This window comes from Pezoporus wallicus, unplaced genomic scaffold (genome assembly GCF_028554395.1).
Source record: "Pezoporus wallicus isolate ANWC-B61680 ecotype Strahan unplaced genomic scaffold, APGP_CSIRO_Pwel_v1 contig_3817, whole genome shotgun sequence".
NCBI classification, from domain to species: domain Eukaryota; kingdom Metazoa; phylum Chordata; class Aves; order Psittaciformes; family Psittacidae; genus Pezoporus; species Pezoporus wallicus.
This window is the reverse complement of record NW_026635157.1, coordinates 6327764-6340190: the sequence shown is the minus strand read 5'-3', so window position 1 is coordinate 6340190 and position 12427 is coordinate 6327764. Positions and strand designations below refer to the sequence as shown.

The window sequence follows — 12427 nt, the reverse complement described above, 5'->3', positions numbered from 1 at the left end:
GTAAATCCAGGACTAGCCTGGATGAATGACTTCAGTTGCTCTGTCTGGGCATGTTTGCACTATGTGGCTTCCTTGAACAGGGGCAAAGAGCAGTCCCTTTAGACCCTTGTCCATACACATTTCTGAACCACTACCTCTTTTGGCTCTTTATATGTACTTTCACGTAATCTCCAAATATAAGTGCTGTGGAAGTTACTCTGTTGATGTAGAAAATTACTGACAATACCCTGGCATCTTTCTCTGCCACCCATCTTCCAAGGTCAGGATCGAAATGTAAGAACCTCCACCATGTGTGAGCTGAGGAACTGGTCCATGTTTTCTTCAGCCATCTGTGGCTCACAGGCAGTTACCACTTGACTTGCTGTGTTGGGTCAAGTGTGATGAGCAGCTGGGGCTGCAGGGTGACCTGAGCTGTCAGCCACGTGAAGCTGAGAGCAGCAGCGACTGTGGATATTGACATTTCTGGGTTCCCCTGGAGTTTGAGTACTGGCTGAGCACAAAAAAATCAGGGGAAGGGAAGCCCCCCAGCGCAGCAAACACCCTTTCTCCATGTCTGCCCTTCCCTGTCCTTCCAACTCCCTCATTCAGCTGGCATGTGCTGACTTCAGCAGGCAGGCTGACTTGAGGGCAGGGTTTTCTCCATTCCTCATGCTTGCCCTTGGATCAGCAAAGATCATGGGTGAAAATTAGTATGAATGGCAATGCAGGGGTAGTGTGTGGGCCCAGGAGAGAAACAAGTCCTGCTGCTGTTTCCTGGCAGAATAAAAAGAAAATCTAAATTCAATACTGATGAGCGCAGCGGTGTTAACTGTAAAGCGAGAGTGATGGTGTGAATCCAAATATGGCTACATATGTGGTGGATTGCAGTCTCATTGACAAAGTGAATTTAAGGATGACGTTAATAGTGAAGCCTAGAATCAAAGTTGCACTGTATTTTGGCATGTTCTGGGTCATTTGCACTACTGCTGCAGTTCTGTCATCTGGATTGTATATTCTGTGCCTGCGTCTACTTCTGTTCAGTTTTGTGGGGAAAGTTAAGTTGAAACAGATCAGCTGTTTCATACTAATCTCTCATCAGCAATATTTACCATTACTGTGGACTGCCATAGGGATCAAAAATTAGGTGAGAGGGTCGTGTCAGCATCATGGATATAATTTTAGCTGTCATCATGAAAATCCCCTCACATTTGGATAAACTGGGGGTTATTGAAGAATGTTGGGCTTTACAAGTTCAGCAGGGGAGCTCATAAATTTCTGAGGTGACAAAGGTCAGGCATGTAGAAAGGGAAAATATTTTTGTCCTTTCCTTGAAACTTTTGCAAATGCAGGTTGTTTCTGGTTTGGAAGTAGTGCAGCAATGGGTGGTTTTAGTGAGGAGGATATAGCTACCATCATCACCTTTCCTCACCCTGAAATCTGTGCCTGGTGGTGTGGGAATAACTGTGTGAAATAAAAGCAAGACTGAAGGAAGCAACCACAGCACACACCAGGATTGGGGAGGCTGGCTGTATCAGTAGAAGAATGATAAGGATGATCACTAGGGAAGATGCATGTCTCACTGCTACTTACTGCCTCTGAATGACCACAGAAGTGTGGTGGATTTCTGTGTTTGAGTGCAGAGAAACCTGAGGATAACCCAAAGGTTTTTCACAAGGACATTGCTACCATACAGAGGCAGTTTTATACTGGGTATCAGTACAAGAAGAGAGCAAGAGGAGGTCAGCAATTAACATTGAAAAAGACTGAGAATGGTTAACACACAGAAATCTGTGATGATGTTGGTGGTTTGAACTGCCAGTCTGATGCAATGGATGACAAACAGGTACATGGTTAAATCTTACAGATTTTCTACCTCTATGCCTCTTTAGTCTCCCACAGCTTTATAGACCATGAGATTACACATAAAACTCCCAATAGTTTAACTATAAATGCTCCATCCATCCTGGGATCAGCCAGAATTTTCCCTAAATTGCTTCCTCCCATCTCTTGCAAACATGTGAGGCCAAATCCTGGAACTAAAATCAGGGAGGGTCACCCTCCTGTTCTTTCAGTGTTGCATGTATGCACTGAGAACACGGAGAAAACTGTTGGGGAAAAATGCAGTTGGTGCCTGGTATGGAAGAAGAGAAACAATAGGCATGTGGGTAGAAACTCAGAGAGTAATAGGAATTGCAAGTATGTGAGTGTTTTAGATGCAAGAATTAAAAGGGCAAAAATGAGGAAGGTGGAATAGAGTGGGAGTGATTTTCCCAGAAGGCTGTGTAATTATTCATGAGGGATGATACTGTAAGAATCAATCATAACTATGTAGGAAGATTTTATCTGTAGGATCCTTGTCTCCCTCCTTGCTGAGGTTGGAAAGAATGAGGCAACAATTATACAATTAAAGATGTAACCATAATGACTGCACAAAATGGAAGCAAGTTAAAGTTGCAAGGCCATGTCAATCATTATTATTATGTAATTCAATATTTGAATGTATAAGAAAACTTAAAACAGCTAAAGGCACTCTAAGGGCTGACTTAAAGAAGTTGACTTCATGCAGGTAATTAATAGAATGGCAACAGAATCAAACAAGATAAGAAAGGAAAAAAGCCATTAATGGGTATATAAATTCTATTAGTTTTAAAAGTCACCCTAACAACAAAAAAACTTGTAATGGAAACTATATTTCTACAGTCTTAAGTCAGTGGAAACTTCAAAAAGTATATCAGGTGAGTATAACTTTTTATCTTAGGATAAGGATTTGTTACAGGTTAACTTTTTCATAAACACATAGCTGGCTTGACTTTCAGAGATGACCATTCACTGAGGGCTTTGAAGCTGAACATTTGGTGGAATTCATGGCCTAATTTAGACACCTAATAATGGACATTTTAAATTTAAGCTAATTGGTTTAGGCTTGGTGTAGAACCAGTAAAGAGAAAAGGCATCTTCAGGGGGAAAATAATTTCTCATTTTGGATGCCAGTTTTACCATGAGATGACTTGTCCTTGAAAGATGCCTATTCTTCTCCACTGCTTATAAAAGAAGCTTAAGGTAAGACTTGAATGATCTACTTTCAGGTGATTAAAGACATGAAATAAATCCTGTCAGTCTTGATATCTAACATAAGGCATCCACTTTTGAAAACTAGCCATAGCTGTTTGTAAGGCAATATCAAAACAAACTGTTGCAAATCACACTGTATACTCCAACAGTTAGCTCTCAAAAAGGCTTGGCCAAGCAGTGCAGACACAGACATACTTAACCAGGGTGTGGGCCATGTTGGCAGCAAGCAAAGATTCAAACTGCACTTTTGGAGGATGGTGGGCTGGAAGGTCTCTGTGACTGCAGTCTCCCACGGGCTGCCAAAGATGGCATCTTTTCTCTTGGTTTACCTGTATTTCAGTTTCAGCTAGAATGAGTTGCTTTGTCTTCTGGGGCTTCTTGGTATATATCTATAAGCATGGGTTTGTTTGATTGTAACATTTCCCTTTCCAGACTCTGGACATCTTGTTTAAATGCTCTTTTCAAATTTCTAAGCTATCCAGCTCAGATTCCAAAAGGCCTAGACTGGGGGATTGGACTAGACGATCTTTTGAGGTCCCTTCCAATCTCTAGCATACTGCGATCCTGTGATCTGGAGGAAGGAGATGAGAAACAAGAAATATGCCAACAGGATTTTTTTTAAACTTCCAAAAAGCCTTCTTACTGTCCTTGCTGGAGACCATATAGCTCTCTGGGTAGGTACCGTCTCTTGTCCCCTTTTTTTTTCATCTTTGTTCTTGGTGCCGGAATGAACCAGTTTTTGACAAGGTGGCTGTATTATGATGGATGTGTTGGCAGGCAGGCAGGAAGATCTGGCTCACAAGAGAGGGGATGAAAATAGCCAGCTCCTGAAGGTGTCTGTGAGACGGATTCTTGCTTTCCTGGTACCTTTTATTTTTGCTTCTGGGCTATTTACTTGTGTTCCACTCCAGCAATCAGGGTGACAGGTGACTGTGCTCAGCCTTCTCCTGGTGGCATCAGCACAGGCGGCAGCAGCAGGAGGAAGTTGTGGTGAAGAGGGTCATGTGGTTGTGACTGGAAGAGATGACACCATTCAGAAGCATGATCTTAGGGGTATCTTCTGGAGTATGTCCTGGTACCTTCTAGTGTACCTCCAGTGTGTTCCTCATCTAGAAGCTGGGATCTGGCAACCAACTTCTGAACTTTTGACCTCATCTGTGAGCTGGAAATAGTCATAAGCCCCTCTCTGGCTCATGATCCCCAATAGCTTGACAAACTAGCAGGTTTCTGTTGGATACAGAAAGAGGGTTGAGACCCCTACCTTGGGAATTGTGATCAATTTGTAAGTTGCTGTTGTTTTCAGTCATTTTATGAGGAATCTAGAAAAGATCTTCTCCCTTCCCCTGCAGTTCTGTTGAAAACAAAACCTCTTTTAGAACCCTAAGCAGAAAATAGCGATTCAAGGTAAGGCTAAGGGTTTGTGGGTGTTCAGGCCACAGTGCTGAGTAGTAGTTTGCTCATACAAAAATTCACCTTTGCTATTGTACCTTTCCTTGGATACGGCTGACCACATCGCTGGTTTCACTATTTTACTTTGTAATTACAGATTCCTTTCACCTCATTTATGAAAATCACTATGTGTCCAAGTAGGCCATCTTTTACACAAATAGATATAATTAATGATGAGTTTTAAATATATGTATGTGAATAGCAATGATTTTTGAAACGTGAAACTTCAACACTTTAAAATTGTTTTGCTGAATTAGATGACTCATCATGCCTGGGAAAAAAAGATCCTGTAATTTCATTGTATTTTCCTGTCATTAAGAAAATATTATGCTTCAAGCAGATGAAAGACAGCAAAATTTGGAGACCCATTATTACTGAATAGTGGTAGCAAGGAGAATTGCATTACATTTGCCTACAGATATGTGAGTGTGTTTTAGCACCCACTTTTTGTTTCTTTAAAAAAAAGTATCAATTTAGAGGACAAAGTAGAGTTGTGGTTTTTAGAGGACAAGGCTGGACACACCAGCATCTTCAATCCACTGCTTCCATGTCTGTGTCACCCATTTGCTCTGACGACTGAGCTTGGACAGACCGTTCTGCTGGGTCATCCACACACTCTGCAGCTTTTGGTGGACTTATTGTGGGTGCTGGCATATTCTCAAGGGGAATGGGCATGTTTTGTGCTGGTGTTGGCAGGTTTTTGGGGGTTGCTGGCATGCTTTCAGTGGGTTTTGGCATGTTCGCGGTGGGTACTGGCACACTCTCAGGCGGTATTGGTGCACTTTCTGTGGGTACTGGTGCCCTTTCTGGGAGCACAAGCATGCTTTTGGTGGGCTTCGTCATGTTGTCAGTGGGTGTTGTAATATTTTCAGTGGGTGCTGATGTGCTTCCAGGGGATGATGGCATGTGTTCAGTGGGCGCTGGTGTGCTCATACTGGGCTTCTCACAGGGATTCCCAGCCTCTGATTGTGGGGTTAGAGGAGAAGGAAGCTCTGGCACCAGGATGGCATTACATGTCTGAGCATCACTGGCCTCTGGATTGCTGCTGTTGCTTGGGATGGACCCCTCTGCCTTGTGGGACACCCTAAAGGCTTCAGCCAGCTCCTTCAGCATCCTCTCATCATTAGCGTGCAGCTCAATGCTTGCCTGCTCAGGAGAGGAAGGGCTTCTATCAGCATCATCATCTTCTTCTAAGATGCCATTTCCATTCACTTCTTCAGGGAACTGTGCTTGCTTTATTTTTTTGTACAATTCATTCCTCTCTTCCTGCAGAGCCCGGCAAAGGTTCTCAAGCCTCTGGATTTTTAGCACGAAACATTCATATTCCTTGGTCCTCATGGCTTTCTGTGGTCAAAGACATCAGACAAAAGTGAGAACTGAGTTTGGGTGCATGCAGTTCCTTGGTGGAACTGGCAGGTAGGAAATAAATTGAGATCTAGGCAGCCCTCACAAGACTGTCAGGTAGCTGGCTTTTGCCAACTGCTCTACAGTAACTACGGTCTTTTGTACTGAAGCTTCAGGAGGAAATTCAGCCATGTTACTGCACTGTATTAAGCATTCTCAGTCTCCATACAGATCCACATCAATTTCACTCAAAAATATTTGCAGGAGTACCTGTTGATCTGTGGAGGTGGAAAAATGTAGCGGATGTCTGTATAGACAAGCATCCAAAAGCCTACCTGGACATCCAGTGGGTGTGAATTTTGGTGAAAACAAGCTGTATTATATTTTTTGCTTATTTTGCTTCTAGATTCTGTGAAAGCAGCCTGAACTGGAACATTTTCTTGTTTCTACAATCAATGAGGAAACAAGAGATACAGAAACCCAGAAACAGCAATAGCACAGATCTATAAGTCTAATCAGAAAGGTCTGGTCCAAGTTCAGTGTAAATTTGGGGTGAAACTTTGAGCAGCCTCTTATCTTATTTGGATGAGTTCCAACATGCTTATGAATTTCGTCTGCAATGCCCCTGTGACAGCATGTTTAAAACTATGGTGAGCCACAGTACTTGCTTTTGGCTCTTAGAGTTTGCATACACAGGAAGTTAATGAAAAGTGTAAATTTGAAGTTCATTAGCTAGACCACATTAATTCCCTGGGAGGATGCTCTTATGCAGAAAGAAAGTTGCATGAAGTGAACTAATGCCAATTTGCTTCTATGTGAGAGCATTAACAATCGCACATTTTTAGAGCACTTAAAATTCACAGTTACATAATTCAGATTCTCATGGACGTAATGAATGCCTCTGAACAACCTAAAAGCCCCAGCAGCTGGGGTTGTCTTTTTGTGTGAATATATCTGATTACCAAGGTAGCTGGAAAAAAAGACCCTTAGATTCAAGAACAAAGTTTTCATTGACTTCTTGCAGTTTCAGGTCACCTCATCTCATAGTTAAAGCTTTATGTGGGAAAAGAAGTGCATCCTGAGAAGAAAAAGACTGTTCACCTCTTCAATCATGTCCAGTAATGCTCTGTTACAGTTCTCAAACCTGGATTTCCATGTAGCAGTGTCCTTTTCCAACTTCTTCATTTTCCTTGTCATCTACAGAAGCAGGAGGAAAAGCTGAATCACAACAGGAAATCCATGCTGAAGATTAAATTAGGGCAGTCCTTTTATTCAGGTCTTTGGCTGTACTCATAACTCTGCTGCCAGCAGCTGTAGTGGCTGTGCTAAGTAATAATGTATGGTAAAGCATGGATTTTGTTTTATGTAGCTGCTATGTAACTTTCAGCCTTCAGTCTGCAGTCCTAAAGTAGGACCAGTTGATTATGTGGTTATAAGTATAGCCAAATCCCACATTACGAACTATTGCAAAAACAAAAGGCAAAGAAAATGTGGCATTATTCTGTTTGTCTCTTTACCAGACCACAGTGTTAGATTGCTGGGAAGCTAAAAAAGGGCTTGCATCTTCTGAGCCAGCACTGCCAAGGAAGTTCCCTCTGGATTAGTCACCTCTATACTACCTCCAAAATACACTACTACCTAAATAGCATCATCTTTCCACTTGGTTTTCTGCAGACTGAACTCTCTGTGCAAATCCTTAGTGGTTGCCTGGGTCAGGGCATCAGGAATTTGGGCCCCAGTGGCAGAGCAGAACATCATTTATTGTGAAAGTGGGTTCAACACGTGGGTGTGTTTGGTTTTTGACTCCCATTCATTACAGGAAATAAGTACACCAGCAGCAGCGAAACAGCCACTTGGGCTTAATGGTGGAAAGGTGTTGATGGGCTTCAGCTCTGCCTGTCTGTGCCAGTAGGAAGATGTGTAACCTGTGCCAACCTTTCTGTACCAGTGTCAGTCACCCAGGAGGCTCTGGGCACTCCTGGAGACATGGGCTGACAAATGCAGCTTCAGACTCCCCATTTGATATCTCGGGGGGGTCTGTACCCAACCACCACACTAACTTCTAGGTAAAATGATTGTTCTTCCAGGGAAATTTTGGTTTTATCTGAAAGGGAAAGTGAAACATTCAGCTTACATTGCTGAAGTGTAACCTGCTATTGGTTGTGGCTGAGTGTGCCCAAGATCTTATTTGGATGCTGATGAGATTGTTCTCCAAAATGGGCAGAAATGGTCCCATTCCAAATAAAATTATTGCAGTGAGAAATACCAAAATTTAAAAGGAAAGTGTGAAGCATAGAGTTCAGGTATGAGCTGCTACTCACTTTCTCCATCTCCTGTTTGAATGTGGCAAACACTTCATTGCTTTTGGTCAATGTTTTCTGAAATTCTTCAAACCTTTCAGAGTAGAGAGTGATCTGCATTAACAGAGGAAAAAAAAACACAGTAAAATTTCAGAGTCTCCAGGATGGTGAACTTCCTCTTTGGTGGAAGACAGTAAGTTTTGTGTTTGGGCAAGCAAATTAGCTTCTGTTTGGAGACCATGAAACACAAACATAAGGGAACTGAGACTCTCTGCATCTTTTTAAGTTTTCAAGCTATTATGATTCTCTGTTGCAGAAAGGTAAATGGAGGAAAAATAGGAAGACCCAGGCCAGAGATTTTAAGAAGATCTGGGAAATATGGGTGCCTTATCCTCCTGAATGTTGCAGCTATGGGATCTCTAAACTGGGTGCTCAGAAGCAAAAGAGTTCTCTAGAAGCAGAGACTTCTGAAAACATTTCCCTTGGTAACTATAGGGACTATAAAGGGCAGCATCAAAGTCTGAAAAGCTTTCTACTCCCTGCCTTTCCTCACAGGCCCTGTATACTTCTATGTAGAATTGTGGTTGAAATCTAAAGGAAAGGACTCCTAGGATGACCTACAGAATGGAAAATGATAATGTGATACCTGAGCCCATGCCCATGGTCAGGGACTAACCTGACCTGGTCCAACCACTGATGCTGTGCAGAACCAGGCAGCGGGATTAAATCAAGGTGACAGCCAGCATGGTGAGGGCTAAGCTCTATGCCTTGTTTAACCAAGCAGACATTGCCAGACTCAAACTTTAACCTGTGGACATAAGCTCTGGCAGGCTTTAGAGGGGGAGCTGAGTGCTACCCTGTGTAAACTGCTTCTGATGTCCAAGTAAACTGTGGGAGAGGTATCTACACCACAGCCACAGTTTCCCCTCTTCCATCTTTCCAGTCCCCACATGGTGGCTCAGACTGTGGCTAGGAGCTGCACCAGGCGCTTGATGTGCTTCACTGGACTTGATGTGCTTCACTGGACTTGATGTGCTTCACTGGACTCCACTGTTGAAGAGGAGCATTGCTGTTCCCTTCCTATGTTATCTGGCATACAGGGTAGCCCCAGCACTAAGCAAAACCCACCCTTGGCTTCACACCCCTGTAATCCTGCACTGGATCCCTTCCAGCTTTGTCTCTGCTCCGTGGTTTGAGTGAGCTGAGAGGGCACCTTGTCAGCTCTGTCTTTTAGCCTGCCTGTGGGCTGCAGCTGCAGGCAAGGCCAGCAAAGGCAGAGAAAATAACCCCCTGACAGCCTCTTCTGCCAGTTTCACTTCACTTCATGAAGCAGAGCAGGAGAAAGATCTGTTGCAATGTACCAGCATTTAAGACTATTAGGGCTCCATATTTTGCTATGGGTAGCCACGTGGAAGCTCATCTGTGGCTGTATTTTGTCAGTGATCCAGATTTTTATATCTAAAAAAAATAAATTTCCAAAGGTCTGAGATCAATTTTTCTGTAAGAAGAGCAGCTCCATCTCCTCCACTTCTATCTGGTACCAGAGCACCCCCAGCAGTGTTTAGGTGACTGGACATTTCATCTGCCCAGCCTAACAGCTCTCATTAGAAGAGTGACTGGTGTAACATGCAGTGGCTGAGGCAGGGTGGGTGCAGAGTGATGGGAGATTCAAGAACAGCCTGCACTATTCAGGTGTCTGGCTGGAGGCTAACTGCCCTCTTCACACCAGCGGGGTGCTGACTAAATGACCATCTAGGAGCTTGTATTTTGTGTGGTGCCAGGCAACACACACCCTCCCCTGGTGCCTGCTCTGCAGTTACTGAGGAAAAGAAGATTTAGAAAATGTAGTGAATAGTGGGTGGGTTTAATTCTGATTTTGAAATCAGAACACCTAACATTATATTGTGTTTCATATTCATTCTGGCTAGTAGTTATGATGCCCCATGTTATGGCCGTAACTGCAGCGTACTACGGATGTGCCCGAGATAAGTTTAAACTAGGTAGTTAGGGTCTTGGTGGCTGTGAATAAGGCACTGGCTGCAGCCCTTCCCCACTGAGCTGGGTGAAGGCATGGGAGGTTAATCCATGTAGAGCTCGTGATGCCAAAATCAGAGGTAGCTGACAAACTGTATTTACACCAGGCTGTAGCCAGAGCTGTGACCTATGCACAAACAGAAACTGTAAGGGATTTGTTTTACCAGCTAGAGTGCCACAGCATAAGTGGGACATTGATACCAAGTTCGACATTTGAAATAGATGTCATGGCTCTAAGGAGAAATGCCTGAGCATCCCAAAGCCAGTTAAGGGAGCAGAAGTGGGAGCAAGCAAATTGGGGTTTCTAGCCCTGAGCCATTGTCTTAAAAACCTCACCTCAGTTCTCTGTCTCTGCTTTTCCCTTCCAACTTTTGCCTGTTGTTTAATTAGATTGAAAACCTTTTAGATTTGAACAGGGCAAACTCTGATCTCAGCTGGCGCCTGAGGGAATATCATAGCACCAAGAATAGCTTATGCAATTTAAATTTGAATAATAAATTAATGTTTTTACAGTGGCTGGGAACAGCGTGTGAGAGCTGTCTCTCAGTAGGAGCATGCACTCCTGCTCCTCAGTTAGGGAGATGAGGACCCCCTCACTGCTGTGCACCATCCATCCAGTGGCCTTGACAACATGGGCAGGGGGAGCACAGGCAGTGCTGCTGCCAGGTGAGAACTGAGAGCAAGGCTTTGGGAAGTAAGGACATCTCAGCATCATCATGCTGTGAGGGTGCTACAGCTAGGACACCCCTTCGGCCCTGTTAAGTTCTTCTTGGTTGTCATAGCCGGATGATTGCACTTTGCCAGCTGCTGAAAATTAAAGGCCTTGGCTTTTATCTTCTCACTTTGTTTCAAAGCACAAAGCTGAAGTCTTTCTAAGCAACATGCCTGGAGAGGGTGTGAAGCGTCCTGGGAAGCACCAGTGTGGTTTGGGTGTATTCCCTCACCTGGTGCCAGATCTCTGTTACCATTTGGAGGGCCAGATTTGGCCACCTCAAGGCACACTGTGCCACTCAGAGACAGGCTTGAAAATCATGTCCCCTGATGTGGCAGGCAGGTGTGAAAACAATGCCCCCTGATTCCTTCCAGCTCAAGGAAGCAGTGGGTGTTCATCACCTCCTCTAAAATGGAGTGATATCTTACTCACTATAGCAGACCATGGGGGCTGTATTATGGCTTCTCCTTATCTCACTGACCAATGTCTTCTCATAGTTTCCATGGAGCTGTCCCTCTGTTAATATCTATTTGTCGTTTTTTGCTGTTTGCATCAAGGAGCTCTTTATGCTGTTTCTCTTCTGTACTTCCACAATGGCACCTGGTCCATGAGGGAGGCCCTGCAGTGCCTACTATACTGGAAATAGTAATAATAGTAATAGTAATAATAATAATAATGATGTTATTCTTTTCAGTAATTCCAAATGGAGGTTGCTATGTAGGTGACAGAGCTCTCACACTTGAGCTCTAACTAATGCATATTTCATTTCAAAAGTGAATCACTTAATTTTCATGTACCCAAGTCTGCAAAGGGCACATATATCACCAATGCCTTTGCAGACTTGTTTGATTGGATTGTTCTAAAACCAATTCTACTATTTCAAATGTATGCTTCATATATTCTTGCTTTTATCAGTATCTTCAGTTTCATTAAACTGGCTACAGAGGTCTGCTTCCATACAAACTCTTTCTGGTTAAACATAAAAGCGTAATTAAAACCATTCTGAGAAAATTGGGAGCAGGTTTGCAGTTGGGACATACTCAGCTGGAGGCCTTTGAGGTTTGATTGCAGAACCTGTCAAACTGGTGTCAGCAGCAGTTTACGGGATGTTCTTTGGTACATTACCAGCTTATCTCAGCCTTTGAAGAAACATATAAAGGACCAAACCCCTCTTAGTGTGTTTCCAGGTTATCAAGTTTAATGATAGCCTTTTTTGACTGCTCAACAGGTAGGAATTAGACCATCTATAAGGGCAGAGCTGGAACAACTTACCAGTATGACTAACTGTGAAGAAGGGCTTGGAAGGGGCTTACTGATGGGTGAGGAGATGAGCAGCTGCAGGGGGGCTGAAGGACTGACACCCTCCCCGCTCCCCAAAGCTCTGCTGGGGAGGACCTTTCTTGCAGACAAGTTAATGAAAAATCTACATGGCTGTTTTTATAAGTCTAGGAAAATCTACTAATGCTATCTCTTTTTGATGTGAAAGTCCAAAGTCAAACATGTAATTGAGTGTTCTCACTTGCATTAAAGGTGGATG

The 12427-nt window shown here is 43.4% G+C and overlaps 1 protein-coding gene across 3 annotated transcripts in view; it reads right to left on the bottom strand.

The window, feature by feature from the left end:
* Positions 1-3870: 3870 nt before the first annotated feature.
* Positions 3871-12427, bottom strand: part of TXLNB (taxilin beta) — a 34008-nt gene continuing 25451 nt past the window's right edge. For all 3 annotated transcript variants that reach the window (XM_057407237.1, XM_057407246.1, XM_057407255.1), the window contains 3 exons: positions 8166-8258; positions 6946-7041; positions 3871-5844 (listed from right to left, as the gene is read on the bottom strand). In XM_057407237.1, the coding sequence (XP_057263220.1) occupies positions 5032-5844; positions 6946-7041; positions 8166-8258 (1002 nt within the window). In that variant the 3' untranslated portion in view covers positions 3871-5031. The remainder of the gene's footprint in view (positions 5845-6945; positions 7042-8165; positions 8259-12427) is intronic.